At 38.6% G+C, this 16,523-nt stretch overlaps 1 protein-coding gene across 4 annotated transcripts in view; it reads right to left on the minus strand.

The window, feature by feature from the left end:
• Window positions 1-233: 233 nt before the first annotated feature.
• The window catches only part of PIK3CA (phosphatidylinositol-4,5-bisphosphate 3-kinase catalytic subunit alpha), a 44,674-nt gene continuing 28,384 nt past the window's right edge, over window positions 234-16,523 (minus strand). For all 4 annotated transcript variants that reach the window (XM_069024727.1, XM_069024729.1, XM_069024726.1 and 1 more), the window contains exons 10-21: window positions 15,308-15,432; window positions 14,866-14,947; window positions 14,239-14,403; window positions 13,573-13,676; window positions 12,702-12,873; window positions 12,262-12,368; window positions 11,631-11,752; window positions 11,021-11,099; window positions 10,032-10,202; window positions 9,678-9,795; window positions 9,360-9,511; window positions 234-8,194 (exon numbers count right to left, since the gene is read on the minus strand). In XM_069024727.1, the coding sequence (XP_068880828.1) occupies window positions 7,924-8,194; window positions 9,360-9,511; window positions 9,678-9,795; window positions 10,032-10,202; window positions 11,021-11,099; window positions 11,631-11,752; window positions 12,262-12,368; window positions 12,702-12,873; window positions 13,573-13,676; window positions 14,239-14,403; window positions 14,866-14,947; window positions 15,308-15,432 (1,668 nt within the window). In that variant the 3' untranslated portion in view covers window positions 234-7,923. The remainder of the gene's footprint in view (window positions 8,195-9,359; window positions 9,512-9,677; window positions 9,796-10,031; window positions 10,203-11,020; window positions 11,100-11,630; window positions 11,753-12,261; window positions 12,369-12,701; window positions 12,874-13,572; window positions 13,677-14,238; window positions 14,404-14,865; window positions 14,948-15,307; window positions 15,433-16,523) is intronic.

Genomic DNA, 16,523 nt, shown 5'->3' on the forward strand with positions numbered 1-16,523 from the left:
ACTAAAATAAAATTACTTATTTTGAGGATCAGCGCTTACAAGAACAAATGCCACATGCATCTCGGACTTTTCACCCATAAATAATGCAATTCTATTTCTGTTCCCCACAAATTAACTGAGGTATGCGATTTCCATCTCCTTTCTTCTAGCTTTTTATGAAGGCAGAGCTGCAACACCAAATCACACACCAAGACTGAATATTCCTTAAATTCTCACTTCAGAATTCACAAGTGTACCAACCATATCATTTTAATTTAGTTGTTAGTATATACATTAACACTCAAAAGTGTGATAAAAACCAAACAAAAGTAGTTTTTTTTTAATAAACAGCATGATACAGACCGCGAAGATAAATAAAAAGCAGACTTTTTACAGTTTCCCATGAACATGAACTACAATAAGTATCATAGGCCAAACTTTTGTTACTTGAGTAGCACAGCAGAAGGGTTAAAAAAGGGGTTGTGGGTTTTTTTTATTTAAAGTACTGCAAGACTATTCTCAGTATGACAACACATGCATCTTGCTGCATCTTAAATACTTTTTGGCCCATTATGACTAAAAATGTCTTGCTTTCTATCTACTTTACCACAGACCTTTATCACAGAATGACATACATATGGCAACGTCCCCCCCTGCCCCAGTAGTGGTTATTTCAAAGGTAATTGTCTCATTTTTGAAAGACATTTGAAGCACTGGTGGGTGTTTATACTCTCCCTTTGATGCAGAGAGTAGCTGCTCCCACCTTCAATGAAGTTACACAGAGGCCTCGGGAACTGGCACCCTCCTGGGCTCTATTTTCCCAAAATACCAACAGGATCCTGGGCTGCCTTAGGAAGAGCAGGTCAAGGGAGGTGAGCCTTCACCCTGCCCCTCTGCTCAGCACTGGTGAGGCCACACCTGGAGCACCGGGGTTCCCAGTAGGAACCTGACGTGGAGGTACTGGAATGGGTCCATGAAGGGCTATAAAGGTGATGGATAGGAGAGGAGGCTGAGAGAGCTGGGATTGTTATCCTGGTCAAAGAGAAAGCCCAGGGGGCATGTGGTCAATGTACATAAATACTTGATAGGGAGGAATAAAGACAGACAAGGCTCAGTGCTGCCCACTGAAAGGACATCAGGCGATGAAATAGAAAATATTTCATATAAACATTACCAAAAAAAAAAAAAAAATTGACTGTGGATTCCTCTTTCTCAGACAGACTCGAAACCCAGCTGGACAATGTCCTGGGCATCTTGTTCTGTTGCTGACCCTGCTTAGAACAGGGTGTCTGGGCTAAGTGACCTCCAAGGGTCTTTGCCAGCCCCAATGGTTCTGTGAAAATTCTGCAGTTGTGTTGCCATTTACAATGACAACAACACTTAAAATTTCAAACCCAAGAATCCAGGACATCAGACTGCAGCCATATATATTTAAAGCCCTTTTCTCCACCAGGGAAGTAGATTTTGATAGTGTAGTGGATATTCACAGTTAAAACTTGAAGAGGTGCAAGGGGGCAAAGAGAAAGGATGATACTCCCAGATAATGAATTACACATTTATCTTCACAAGACAAAAGAATTTGGAACACAGCTGCTGTAAGACAAGAAGATTAATCTATTCCTTTTCTTTTCTCAGCCCCAAATGAAACAGTAAGACAACTTTGGACAGCCTGGGGCAGTTGATAATTCAGGATATAGAACACTATTAATAAAGCCTCAAAATAGATATAAAATAGTTAAAGAAACAAGGCAGAATGAGATTCCAACTATGAATATCCATATTTTGGCTCACAAGAATTAACTACAACAGACATAAAGACACTTGAAAGAAACAGCTTCTGCCTGAATTAGGCTTTCAGTAACTTCAGCAATACAATTAAGTCAGATTTAGCTGTGATTAATTTTATTACTGCAACAGGAACAGGAGCCTAACAAAATGGATGCAGTTACACTGAACTGAATGGCTCCTGAAGCTGTTTAATAACTACTGGGAACCAGGCACCAGAATTTCAAGAAGAATCAAGACAGAATAGTGTATTTTTTGCCTTCCTTCTGCTGCAGGAATATGGCATCACATACAGAAGTGACAGTAAGGACACTTAAAACACACTTACACAAACCAGGGGGGACAGTAACTTCAAAGTACAGGCAGAACATTGCTTCAATTGATCTTCTCTTACAAATATTTTATGATGTTCTTTTGCTCTGGGCATGTCCCAGAGAGGTGTTGGAGAGAGAAGAGAAGAGAGAGAGGGATTCACCTCTGGCCTAGAGTCAGAAGCACTAACACAGCAAGACCTCAGACTTGTCAGTCTAGCCCATAAAGCTCAGAAGTCCAGAACACTGTATGGCAAATGAAGAACAAGGATTTTTCCTGAGTGTGGGTTCAACAAGTCTGTACGCTACAGAAGAGTAGGAAGAGGAAACATTTAAGCTAGCAAGCAACAAAAGTATTGGAAGTCTCAAGAATGAAACAAACTGTAGACAAGATTACTGTACTTTTGGAGAGCTGAAAAGGCTACTTTGTTAATAAAGACTATTTCAAAGTAAAATTATTAAGTGTTTAACTGGGTTGCTAGTAAACATTCCTCTCCTTATGAGAACCTTTCATACTGAATCATAGGAATAAATAATCTGGAACTTTGATATACATATAGCCTAATTCTGATCTCATACACTGTCATCAATCCAGAGCAATTCTGATGAAGTTAGTGCTGTATCAGCATAAAGTGAAATCAGAATTTCTCAAAGAGCAAAGCACCTATAGGTTTGGTTAGTGTATGCAAATAGAGAACTTCTATAGCCAGTTTCCAGTTGGCTTCCCTTCATTAACACAGATGTAAAAAGAAAGTAAAACTCAACAAAGAGTTGAAAAAAAACTCAGCCCCAACACCAGCTGTAGGAGTGGTGAGCTACACATCATTTTGCACAGATAGAGCCCTACCTAAACTGAGACAACTTCCAGCACAAAATAAAAAGATGCAAATTCATTATTTGTATGAAACATGTATTGCAAAATTAAATTGGGATTCAACAATCTGCAACAACATCCACAGCTATATAACGTTTTTAAAAAACAAGTGTGGTTCATCCATTCAAGTAAAACTAAAACAAGAAAAAGAAGTTAAAAAAAAATCCTAGAAGCAGCAAGTTACAATTCTTTCTGTAATACCACACCATTTTCATTAACTTGAAGTATTTTCAAGATGTCAAAGACATCAACGAAAATAGTAATTTCAAGTGGCTTTTCTGATACTTGTTTTTTGAATGGGTCCAGCCCAGGTCTGCAACCTGTACAGACATGCAAAACAGGAGGAATTCATAATTACTGTTAAGAACAGACGTTTGAACATGCCAGTTATATAATGACAAAGCAAAGACAATACCTTGAAATTGTCAACAAGCATGGGCTACTGACCACTGAAGGGCATTTAATACTTTACAGAAAAAGGAAAATTGGCATAAAAACCCACAAACAACTCACCAAACCACCAACAGCAGGGTCATCACATACAAAGTTCTTACAAACCTGGTAATTTCTATATTGTCCTCAATATGCAGGTTCTTATCTTTTCCACAAGATATCAAACCACTTACAATTTTGGTTTTATTTAAAAGCCTTTTTAAAAAAATTTTAAAACTTACACTGAAAGTCTGTTTCACCTATGAAGAAACTCCTAATGCACCCTTTCAGACAGAGAAGTATGCATATATAAAGTCAGTACAGGTACTTTTTCTGCTACCTTTAGGAAAGCAATGAATGTAATTCTAAGTAAAACTAAGCAGCAGCCTGTTCTGTCATTAAATCCAACACAGTTTCACAGTTGAAAAAGTTACTGGTTTTAAATTTTATTTCATTAAAACACCATTTCTTAATGCTTTGTGATAAAACACATGGCTGAGTCCTGGGCTCCTTGCTCTGGCAGTCTTACAAGAAGTTCTGCAGAAGCAAGGTGTCCAGATTCAATTCAAGCTCAAAATAAACTACTTTAGTGTTTTGTGCAGCTGATTCCCAAATTCCCAAATTATTTTCAAATCTCTGTGAACTGGGAATAGTTAAAAATAAGCCAAATTCCAAGCTACTTCTGTAAAAATCTAGGACTCAGTTACAAGTGCTCTCATGGTCTGTAAGCAGATCTTCTTTCTCATACAGAGAGCAGATGACATCCTCTCATTTCCAACAGGGTAAGCAAACAGTACCTCCTCTATCCTCAGTGAAGTTACATCAGCGCAGAACTGCCGTGACAGGATGCAGTAATTAGGGTTCAACACTTTGAAGCTGAGAAAAGGATTTTTGTTTTTTGTGAAACACTGGCAGAATGTTTTTCAAATGCCCATCCTGGTTATGCAAAGAACTGCTTAAAGCCCAGGAGCTTCTCCTACTTTAAAAAAAAAAAAAATTAAAGGCTACAATTACCCCAAACTGTATTATGCCTGTACCACTCTGACATTTCTTTTAGTATTTGATTCTCATAATAACTTCTACAGCTTATGCACAACATTTCATTGCAGTAAATTCTGGAAACAGAGCCCAATTCCTCATACGTCTGTCTGGGCAAAAAGGGTGCAGAACACTGTGCTTGAACTGAAAGACATTTATACTCATATTTACAGAAGGGCTAGGAAGGGGCAGAGTACAAACAAATTTGGGATCATAACATCCAATAAATTTGAGTTGATCTTTTCACCCAGGCTGGAAAGGGCTGACCATTTCTTGGATAAATGAGGTAAAGCATTGTTTCAACACCAGATAAATATGGATAATATAGCACCTAATGTGATGTCTGTGCAACAGTTTTACTCAGTTCAATTAAGAATTATAGCCAACAGGGTTTCAGATTTTGTGATCTAAACTTAAACTGAAACTAACCCATTTTAAGAGCTAAACCATCAGCGTGTGTCGACTGCAAAGTAATAGATACAAGGGTAACTTTGCTTTAGAAAGTACAACCAAGCTTAGCAGGAGTTAAAATATTCATATGAACAAAAAGAAATATGTAACAGTCAATAAAAAAAAAAGAGCAATGGGAAGTCTGTTGGACTACTCCAAAATATTTCATAGAACTAAGGAAATAAAACTTCACATTTCCCGTACTATTCTTGGAGCTTCTGTAGTGTTCACAAAACCAGGTTTCCCCCCACAACATCAAGTATCCATGCATGCAGTAGTCAGCTGCAGGATCCTGACTTTAAAAGTGTCTTGAAACACCAAAGCCTTGGCTTTACAATCCCCAAAGTCTTTCATAACGTAATTGATTGCACATTTTTAATATATTACAATTTGCTAAATGAAGCCAACCACTCATTACCTCATCAGTACAGCCTGCACGAAGTACAGTTTATTTATATGCTTATACTCTAATCTAACACCAACTGTCAGCATATTTTATATTACACGTGGTATTGCACTTTCTGAGTGGCACCTCGGTGCGTGTTTGCAAGTGAACAAGCTGAACCCCCAAAAGCCCCAAACCTTTGGAATTCAAGTGCTGCCAATCTAGCAAGTTTAAAATGTTAAGGTGAACATCATCTGCAGAACTATTATGGGCTTTACTAACTTAAACCTGTTTAAGAATTAGAAAAACAGTCCTACCTGAAGTTGTGCATAAGGGCAATCTGAAATCCTAGGTACTCTGAACAGTCTCAAAACCTGGTGCCAATTTCATTGATTGCACACATTGTAATCATGTTAAAGGACAACAACTAGATTTACAAATATATATTACACACACGCACAAAACAGACAAAGCTATAAAATGTTTGGTAACTCCACATGCTTTGAGCTAGCCAACATATCTGTCTCTTCAACTGCTAATTATTGATCATATTGAAAATCTAAATTGCTATTTCTGGTGTATCTTACTGGATTCAAGAACCACTTCCAAAAGAGGAAGAAAGAGGAGAAATAGTAGACCCAAATTTTGAGGGTTTAAATGAGCGTTCTTGGAATAGCCAGCATATCACTTAAGTAATGTGAAGAGTGATTCCCAAAATATTTTTAGAGACTTAGGCCAAGTTCACCTCTGGCTCTAGTGGGTATATCTCCACGACTTCACTGGTACTTGTGTCCTCTTTCACTAGGGCTGAATTTGGTCCTAGAAGTATGGCTGGTCACCTTCAGTGACGTTAATGAAAATGGGAGTCTTGGACAGATAGAACTGGGTTGCAAAATTAAGAGAGTTAATATTGGACAAATCATGTAAATAAAGAATATATATTAATAATAGTTCCTATTATATAAATAGCCTTTATAAAAAAATAATCTTTCAATAATTTTAATAACTCACCTTTCTTTAGGTTCTGGAAAACATGTATGAAAAAAATCTATTCAGTTCAAGTTAGATTAAAGCAAACCTAAGATGAACACTACAGCTCTCTGTTGCACTAAACCCAATTCTGACCATTCAATTTCCAGGTTAGTCAGTTTTTGGGGATGATAGGGAGTTTCTTTGTGAAAGTATGAATTGCACCCCTAGAAATGCTGAGCAGAAGAAATACCATACTGAGTGGGCCTATTTCCTACTGCTTTCAGAAACTGTGCAGATGACGGACCCAGAAATCGAAGGGTCACCCAAACCCCGCAAATGTTAATGCCTCCGAGCACATTTAAAAGGCACTGTCCTTTCACTACTGTTTTTAGATATTTGAGCTTCAAACTCCTTCCCTTTAAACTATGCTGCTATTAAGTATTTGCTATCACTTGAATTCTCTTTCCACTCTTCACAATCCAGCATAGTGTCTACCTGCTGTACCAGATCTAAGGTAATACGTGATGGACTCTTATGTTCATGCTAGCGCTATTTTCTCTTTCCTTCTAATTTATCCTATCAAATGAGAAAAGGAAACATTCTTCCAAGTTTACCTTTTTGAGCTTAAGGCATAACACGAATCATCAAATCATAGAATATGCAGAGTTGGAAGGGACCCACAAGGATCACAGAGTCCAACTCCTGGCCCTGCACAGGACACCCCAAGAATCTCATCATGAGCCTGAGAGCCTTGTCCAAACAATCCTTGAACTCTGTTCACAGGCTTGGGGCTGTGACCACTTCCCTGGGAGCTTGTTCAGTGCCAACCACCCTCTGGGTGAAGAACTTTTTAAGAACCTTTTCCTAATGTCCAACCTAAACCTTCCTCATCTCAGCTCCGTGCCATTCCCTCAAATCCTGTCACCAGAGAGATCGGTACCTGCCCCTCCACTTTCCCTCATGAGGAAGCTGCAGACCCCAAAGAGGTCTGACCTCAGTCTCCTCTTCTCCAGGCTGAACAGACCAAGTGACCTCAGCTGCTCCTCATACGGCTTCCCCTCCACACCCTTCACCATCCTTGTGGCCCTCCTTTGGACACTAATAGCTGATTTTTTTTTTTAATATTGTGGCACCCAAACTGCCCACAATATTCAAGGTGAGGCCACCTCAGTGCAGAGCAGAGCGGGACAATGCCCTCCCTTGCCTGGCTGTAGATGCTGTGCCTGATGCCCCCAGGACAGGGCTGGCCCTCCTGGCTGCAAGGCACTGCTGGCTCATGTTCAATGTGCCATCAACCAGGACCCCCAGGTCCCTTTCTGCAGCTGCTGTCCAGCCTCTCATTCCCCAGTCCATACGCACAACCAGGATTGCCCCGTTCCAGGTGCAGAATCTGGCACTTGCCCTTGATAAACTTCATACACTTGGTGATTGCCCATCTCTCTAATTTGTCGAGGTCTCTCTGCACACATCATACTAAAGCTTAATTTTTGAAGTGTATAATTTTCGTGCTATCTGAAACCCTGTTTTACATTATTTTCCAACAGTTGTCTGAACAATTCATCTCTTTTCTTGCCATAAATTCTAATGTTGTTCATGGTTTGTGCAATTCCTATGCAACCAGTCTTTGCTGCTAACAGGTATTAACAGTGCAGTACCCACAAAGCAGGGTATCAGTTCTTGTTTTCTTTGCTGTCAGTTCAGTTCAAAGCGTGTTGCTTTATTGTGTGGAAGATCCAGTCCATTTTTGTTGTCCAGCCACCATGGTGAGCATCATTCATTTGCTTCATGAAGTACTCAAGAGCCTCCTGCTCAGTTTTGTCCAATGCAAGGGTCTTTCGAATGTATGCAATATCATCAAAGGACTGCAGTTCTGGCATTCCTGAGCCAAGCATCATGGAGAAAAGATTGATGAAGAGATTGGCATGCTGCCGAATTGCTAGGTAAGCCTTATAACACATCTCCTGAAACCTGGAAGAGACCAGGGGGAAAAAGCTCAGTGTATTTCTCTACCAGATGCATATTACTGCTTCACCTCCAGAACAGTTTTACAGGTAACCAGACACTAAAAAAGTGGACAGTCTTAGTCTAGTAAGAACACCATAATGTTGCTGAGAAGATGCACTCATTTCCCTACTTAGTTTATCTTCACTGGTGTAAGAATTAGTAGTGGTCAGACTAACACAACGTCCAAAGACAGGCTTTCTAGTCTTAAACCCCATCTGCAGTTCATGCAACTGTTCAACGCAAATTTATGTCAGTTCACAGAGCCATTTTTGTCACTGCTACTGACATTTCAGATTTCAAAAGATATTTCCTGATACACTGCTAAAATCAGTGCTTTCCTGGTTATCAGAGTTGCCTTTCTCCTGTAGTTTTATGAGGGCAGCAGCTGTTGCTCCTTAGATACTCTGAAGAATGTTATTGAAAACACGGGCATTTGCTATATCACACTGGATAAGAAATACCCAGATGAAGGGAAAAAATGCAAAAAAGCTTCACTGCAGCATTCAGACAGACACTATAATTCAAAATCTGTCTTCTCTTGCCGTCAACATAATGAAATTAAGATTAAAATTGAAACCTCTCAATGACTGGATTGCTGGAAAGAGATATTAAGAATGACTACAGCAAGAGATTTATTTCTTTACTGTTATTATTTTAAAGTTCTTTCTCAGCAGGTCCTGGCCATTGTCACAAACTACACAGGACAGCTGAAGAGCTGATATCAGAGCAGCTATAGGAGAGAAAAGTATGGCTGAATGACCAGCATGCTCTGATGCACACAACATTTAAGAATTCTCAGTAGCTGCAGTTTTGCTGTCTCAAGAGGATTTTAAGTGTTAAGTCAAAGAAATTTTAGATGTTTAGAGATGGTAATTTTTCATTCACTTGTATGCTGACCCTGCAAACCTCAAGTGAGATTTCATGGACCAAAGGTCATGTAAGTGCTAAGATTCCCCACTGATTTACAAGTGCATGGCTGATCTTCAACTGAAGAACTAGAACATACCCACTGCAAGCCACTTAAAATACTACTTTTCATTAAAAGGTCTAATTATTAAAGGTCACCAGTAGTAAAGTTCATTTTAGGTACAAAACACTCTGGAGGTTAAATGCTTAAAAGAAAGCTCACCTTTCAAACTCCCTTGTTTTGGTACATTCTTGGGCTCCTTTACTAATCACTATTAAGAAGTCTTGTGTTAAGACAAATGGCACACGCTCTCTTTTGTAACCAAATTTTTTCTTCTTGTGATCAAGGAAGTGCCCAAAGTCAATGTGAAACAGCTTGGAAAGACAGAAAGGTATTTTAAGATTAATAACTCCTTGGTTAAATGAAGTCACAGTAAAACTGATCATTTATAGTTCCGATAGATTTTTTTTTTTCCCCAAAACAAACTTATACCAAAGTGAGGATGACCTTAGGGTACGGTTTCAGAAAAACATCTCTTACTTGTCCATCATCTTTGACCATGATGTTACTGTTGTGGCGATCACCAATGCCCAGGATAAAGGTGGCAACACAGTAGCCAGCACAAGAACGTGTAAACAGGTCAATAGCTGCATCATACCTATTCAAACAAAAAAGGAGACACTTTCCTCAGATATTCTAATAACACAGAAGTGCAAATTTTTCTTTTGCAAAAAAGCTACCAGGCAAATAAGGACAGGTAAAAAAGAAAACAAAACCAAAGCCAGATGGACATAATTATGGATATAATCTCCCACTTGATGAACTTTAGTTCTCTTGAAGTTTCCATCAAGAAGAACCACATGGACAAAAAAAACAAGGGACAGGAAATCTCACATGTCTCCTTTGTTCTTGTCCTTGAGCCACTGATGCAATGTATGGCTGTTGAACTGCAGTGCTCCTTTTAAGCCTCCTTTGCACTGAATCTGCATGATGGTGTGAGAGCTCCTCACGACCTCGATGAGCCCCACACAGTCACCGATGGACAAACAACCATAAGGCAACATCCTGAAAGACAAAGGTTCATCGTTTTTTTTTTTCTTCCTTTATAGACAATGGTGGCAAGAGGTGGGAGAGGATGTATTTTTGCAGGTTCCTGTATCTGGCTACCCTTTAAGACATGGGCAACTGTAACTCTCTAAACCATTCTTGGACAAAGGCATAATTCTGCCACTCATTACAGTACTGGAGACAAAACTGTGACCCATGAGAGACAGCATAGACCAACAGGTCCTTTTGTCTAGATTAGGAAATGAAAACTGGGGGTTTCTTGACAGTGCAGAGGCAGCTCCTTTGTCCCCACCTAAAAATGTACCACACAGCAATCACAAATTCGAAGGTGTAACCTGCCTAGGATCAGTTTTCCAGAAGCAGAACAGTTTATCCTGAATGCCCTGCAGAAGCTGCTGCACCCACAGACTGTCTGGAGGTGGAGAAGCTCATGCAGAACGGGCAATACCTACTATGTGGACTGAAGTGAAGATACCAACTACAAAGAGTCAATGCTCAGCAGGGTTGAGGGTTTGGCACCTTGTTCAAAGCCAAACCTACAGACACAATCACTTGGCCACAGTGTGGCTACTGCACCTTGGCTCTTGTATCCATTCCTGGTACGTAGCTCACTCAGACCCACTTGAATGAGACTTAAGTATTTTTCAAATATGATCTTATGTTTATAAAATCCAGTAGTTAACTAAAAAAATTAAATATTGCTCTAACATGCACAAAAACGTCTATTTATAGCATTTCATTTATTACCCTTGGGAACAAACCAACGCCAAAACCATTAAGATCAGTATTGCTTGGGAATGACCTCTAATGCTTACCGAAGATCAAGACCCTGATTTTGCCAGATGTTTTCCATAATTCGAATTATCTGAAGTGTCAGCATGTCCTGACGCAAGTCTGAAATAGTCAAATACATAAAGATTGCTAATTTCATAACACCAGAACCCTTAGTTAGACCTTACTTTACTTTTCCCCCCAAAACTGTGTCTAAATACATCTAAAGGTACTGAGGTTTGCATAGTTTAGTGCAGGTTTTGTTCCCTCAGCAGAAAAAAGCAGGTTTTAAATAGTAAAAATTAATATAAACTTGTGGTGGTGATTTTAAAAACAAATACTAAAACCAGGACAATGGAATCACAGTTTACACATGTGTAATATCTTGAAGATATTTTCAAGTAAAAAGAACAAATATTAAATAGTATCATGTTCCACCTTGGCAGACTGAGCATCTTAGAACATAAAAAAATTTGCACTTGACTGAGATAAATACTTACTTGTCTATGCTTAATTTTTCTGGAAAAGAAAATGGCTTTGCTCAGCTGATTTTTTTTTATTTATGTACTTTTATATGCTTATAAAAAACACTATGTAAAAGGTTAGGAAAATAAACAGGTATGTAGCTTTTGAATTACACTTATCTTTCCTTACCATCTCCATTTTTAAATATTATCTCGTTGTTCTGAAATAACAATTCAGACATAATATCTGGGTTTTCCCAGTTCAACCACAGCGGCCTTTTTGCTGATGACATTATTCTGCACTCCTCAAGCCTAAAAGAGATAAGATTTCTATGAAATAGGCATAACTTGATTCTTATACCATATTTCTCTAATACTGCTAAGTTCTCCCAGTTTTGGTCAAACTCTGAACTAGCACCAAATTAAAGATGCAAAGTTAACTGACAATCCACCATTTTTTCAGACTCAAACTTAAATTACTAAGTGCTATGTTAACCATTTGCTAAGACCAACAGAAGAGTTGTGTTTAAGGGAATATTGTAAATATTCCTTTGGCAGTATGAGCTCCTGACAATTGGGAAAAGGACTGCAGTTCCTGGCACCTTAAAGGAACAGCCAAAGGTCATGTTGTCCCCTGATGTGTTAAATCATTAGATTGAAATGATGTACTCTTTATGGATTACTCTGCTACAAATTCTATTCAGTTAACTTTGAAGATACTAACATTTAGTAAGTTAACACTCAACCTCCACACTGTTATTGTTACCATTACTAAACATTTACTTATGTATCTAGACAAACTTCAAAACTGGATACAATACCGAAGGTTTCCCAGTTGATGTGCAGGATTAAGAGGAGAGATAAAACCTTGCAAGGCATCCATAAAATCTGGCCGTCTCATTTGTTCAACAAGAAACTTCATCTGTACCTGATAAATACACACATTCAGGTCTTGAGAACACTATTTACATGTAAAAGAAGGTATCAGATTTTAGCTTTGGTTTTCAAGCATGGTTTTGCACAGTTCTAATGTAAGTAACTTTGCTCAGCTACATATTACACAAATTGAACTCTTTAACTTTAGTTGTATTGCCTTGAGAGCTGGACAATGGCACTGCACAGAAAACACTGCAGCTCCTAGGACAACACACCACCTACTGAAATCAGCATTAACACTTTCCTAGTTAATCAAATAGAACAGTTCTAAGCAATTCCTGTGACTCAACAGCAACAGTTTTGATTTAAGGACAGCTTTTGATACCTTCTGGGTCTCATCCTTCTTTTCCTGCTTGAGAATATCTGTGAGGTTAATCAGCTTCTCCATAGCCTCCACCTGCCTGCTCAGATGTTTCAGGTACATTCCACATGCTCGACAGTAGGACTCCAGAAGTAAACCAAACCTCTGACTGACAGTTTTGTTGTGCATTTCAGACCTACACAGGGAGGAAGAACAGTTACAGCTTAGAGACAAGACCACTTAGAGGTGCCAAAAATGAAGCTATACTTGTGACATCTTCATACAGTCCTAAAATACATCCCCTCAAACAATCCCCTCCCTTATCCTTGATGACACCAAGGCAAGTAGAAAACTGAGAGCACAACAAAGATGCTTTGCTTCTATTTCTGTGTCTGATTATACCAGCTTAGAACAGAATTTTTAGGTGACCTCTAGCTACAACCCAAAATGTTGTACACTGAGCTATCATGCTCTATAACAAGCCTTTAATAAGGAAGTAAAAATTAAGTTTTTCCTAGTCTTTTTCAAAGCTTTACCTTAATTGGGTGGCTTTCTTTAGGCCTCATGTTTGTAAAACTTTATGGAAAACCTGATGGGGAATTAGGCAGCTAACAATATGGGAGCCTTTCAGCAATCTCAGACAATCCTGTTTTTAGAATAATCATCATAAAATGAAGTACAAGTCTTAGTACTATTAAGTAGCTTTTGAAACTGCAAGGCATGATTTCTATCACCAAACCACGTATTCAAACTCTTAACCAATATAACCCAATCTTTATTTTAAGTGGTAATATTTTTATAAAGAAGGACATTTAGTATGTCAAACCTTTAGAACAACTAATTGTTTACAGCTCATAGGAAGCCCACCACCCCCTTAACATGATACTAAGCTTACTTTAAATGCCAAAAGAAGAAGTGTCCTATCCTTTGATTGGTCAGTGCCTTCTTGAGTAAAAATCTCACAAGCTGATTATCTAAATATTGCTCATATTTCAGAACCTAGTCAAGGATAAAGAGAAAATTTTAAAAAATCAGATGCAGTTATTATTTCTATGAACAATATACAGACTAAAGGCAGTTAAATAAAAAGCCATCTATGTTTTACAATTTTTTTTCTGAAATTACTGATCTTGGTATTAATACTTGCAATATGTTAGGCTTTGAACAATATATGCCAACTGTGCACTGGCTGCCTCTATTTCAGGAACTTACCATCTGATGCTTGCTTTACTGTTACCAAATATTTTAGCCTCAATTTGCTCAAAATTTTGAGAAGATGCTTCTGCTCATCCTTTCCCATATGTTAGGACAGCTGAAATAGCTGCCTGTTCCAGTTGGTAGAACAGTTTTGCATCTCTGCAGAATCCTGGCATTTAGTACCAACAAGCAAAACCACAGCATTACAGAAAAATTAACATTTCATCTCCTCCTAAATAATCCGCAAAGCAAACATTCTTTTGATGACCTCTTTTTCACAACACCTTAACTTTTGCTGTGTTTTAAGCCTCTGGGAACATTAAATACACACAAGACAACAAACATGCCAAAATACATTCTGTACCTGTACCAGCTGGATTAGATACTGAGACAGTTTGTCATCTGTCAAGGACTTCTCCAGACACCGAACTGCAAAAGCTCGCACCATTGGGTCTGGGTAATTGCAGTCCAGGAGCTCCATGGCTTGCTCTGGCTTGATTGAGGGCCAGTCCTTTACCAAACAGTACATCTGTGGGCAAGAAGTCCAAGCAGGTTACACCTTTGCACTGGTTAGGAAGAAGCTGTAACACACAGCCATTAGAAGGTATTGTCAGACACAAACTACATCTGAGTAGAAGCTGTTTACTTGCTGGTCCTCTCAATCAACAATCTGGTATTAGTTGCCAGTTGACTTTGTTGTTTTATCCACTCTAAAAAGAATGAAAATAAAACTTCACATTTAACTGTAATTGACAAATTGGCAACGTAAGAGGGATTTAAGTAATGCCAGCATTTAAGTCTTAAGACCCAGACTGAGCTAAAGAACAAGAACTATGGACCAGAGACACCTGTCAATCATAGTGGCAACTCCAAGTACTCAATCAATGTATCATGCACACATAACATGTTTTTAACTTCCAGAAGTTTTCTTTAAAATAGTGTATTTTAAAGGTTCTTCAAAATTTAAAACTTCTTCAGTGCTTTGTATTACCTGGGCCACTTCATCTCTGGAATTCCACTTGACAGACAAAAGTAATTTGGGTAGAATTTCTGGAGTATTCACACAATAGTGTCTGCAAAAGAGAAGAAAGTTGCATGTTCAAAACATCACTTTTGCTTTGATAACCATCAGCCACATCCCCACAGCCTTGCACCTTTTACTTCTTTTGTCAGTAAGGTGCTGTCAGGATCCATCCATGCAGGTAAAACTGCAGTAATAAGGAAAATGGGAACTCATTCAACAACTTACTTTTCTCCACAGGATTATAACCAAATCACACAATGCAAAATGCTTTACAAGCCTTGTCCAAAACACCAATTCCACAACACGGAAAAAGTGGGAGCAAAACCCATGACAAATTTGGAGTGAATGGGGTGAAGTTTGATTACTCCAAGAAGGGTTTCTCTGTGGTTTGGTTTTTGATTTGCAGTACCTGTGCCTCCAGAGGAAGTCCTTCTCTTGCTCAGTGATTTCAGACAAAGGGTCTCGGGTACATATGGCTCGCAGTTGCTCCTTGTCACTCTCTGTTAATTCACTATCCCGAGCTATTCTGTTACTCTGCAGAGACAGTGGCACATTAGCCCTCCACACAACTCCTTCTGTTGCCAAACCACACACATGAAATATGGTATTTTAACAGCACAGCAGCCTCTACAGCCTATGGCACGCAACACTATCTTCTTGTATCCACTTGTTGTAACTGAGAGCTTAAAATTTAGAAAGAGAGATGAAAGACTAGGCCTTTGATCTCTACAACTGCTTTTAGTCACTACTGGGACAAGAAGAAGTACATTTCAAATAAATCAGCTGTGTGGAGAAATAGCAGCAGTTGACATCTGATGAATGACACAATGCAGCACAAAGTGAAACTGGTCATTTCTGACCCCAGCATGAGATTGCTGAGAGCTGCTGCAAAGAGTGAGAAAAATTCAGAACTGAAAAAGTAGGACATGGGGGCTGAAAATAGGTAAATAAGGGGTAGAATGCTGTAGGAAAGCCTGAGTAACAGGAAGACTGGAAGATATTAAATCACAGTTAATGTAAGACATTCCCCAAAGAGCACAGAAAACGGAACTGCTACAAGCAAAAATTAATTTTGTTTAAGACTTCATTTACTAAAGGCAGTTTAGAGCAATGGCAGAGGTATTGAAACTACTTCTACTCAATTTTTCACAGCTCATGTGCCAAGGTCATTTTTGTTCCTACACTTTCCATTTCTTAGTTTGCTTAATATGTTTTTCACAAAGCAACATATGAAAAGAGGCAGTTTCTGAGGCTTTCCATACGGAATCAATTGCACTGCAAAAAAAGAGAAATCTTAATCACCTTGTATTACTGACTTTAGTCTAAAATACAACTGCAATTAGCAGTTAAGATGAAGCTATCTCAAATATTCTAAAGGAATTGAACAGCATTTTTATACTGAATTCCTATTTTCACATCTGTATGATAGCTACTACTACAAAAAAGTAAGACCACCCTTCTCAAATTTCAAAATGTTTCAACTGCAGAAGTACAGTATTTGCTCTCTTGTTCTCTCTTTCCCTGGGCAATTTCTACTGAGCACATGAAATAAGATAACAAGCAAAAATGAACTGAGCTTTGTCTGCCAGTTTTGTTGACAGAAAAAAAGGCTGAAGAAAACAACA

The sequence above is a fragment of the Aphelocoma coerulescens genome, chromosome 9 (genome assembly GCF_041296385.1).
Source record: "Aphelocoma coerulescens isolate FSJ_1873_10779 chromosome 9, UR_Acoe_1.0, whole genome shotgun sequence".
Taxonomy (NCBI): Eukaryota; Metazoa; Chordata; class Aves; order Passeriformes; family Corvidae; genus Aphelocoma; species Aphelocoma coerulescens.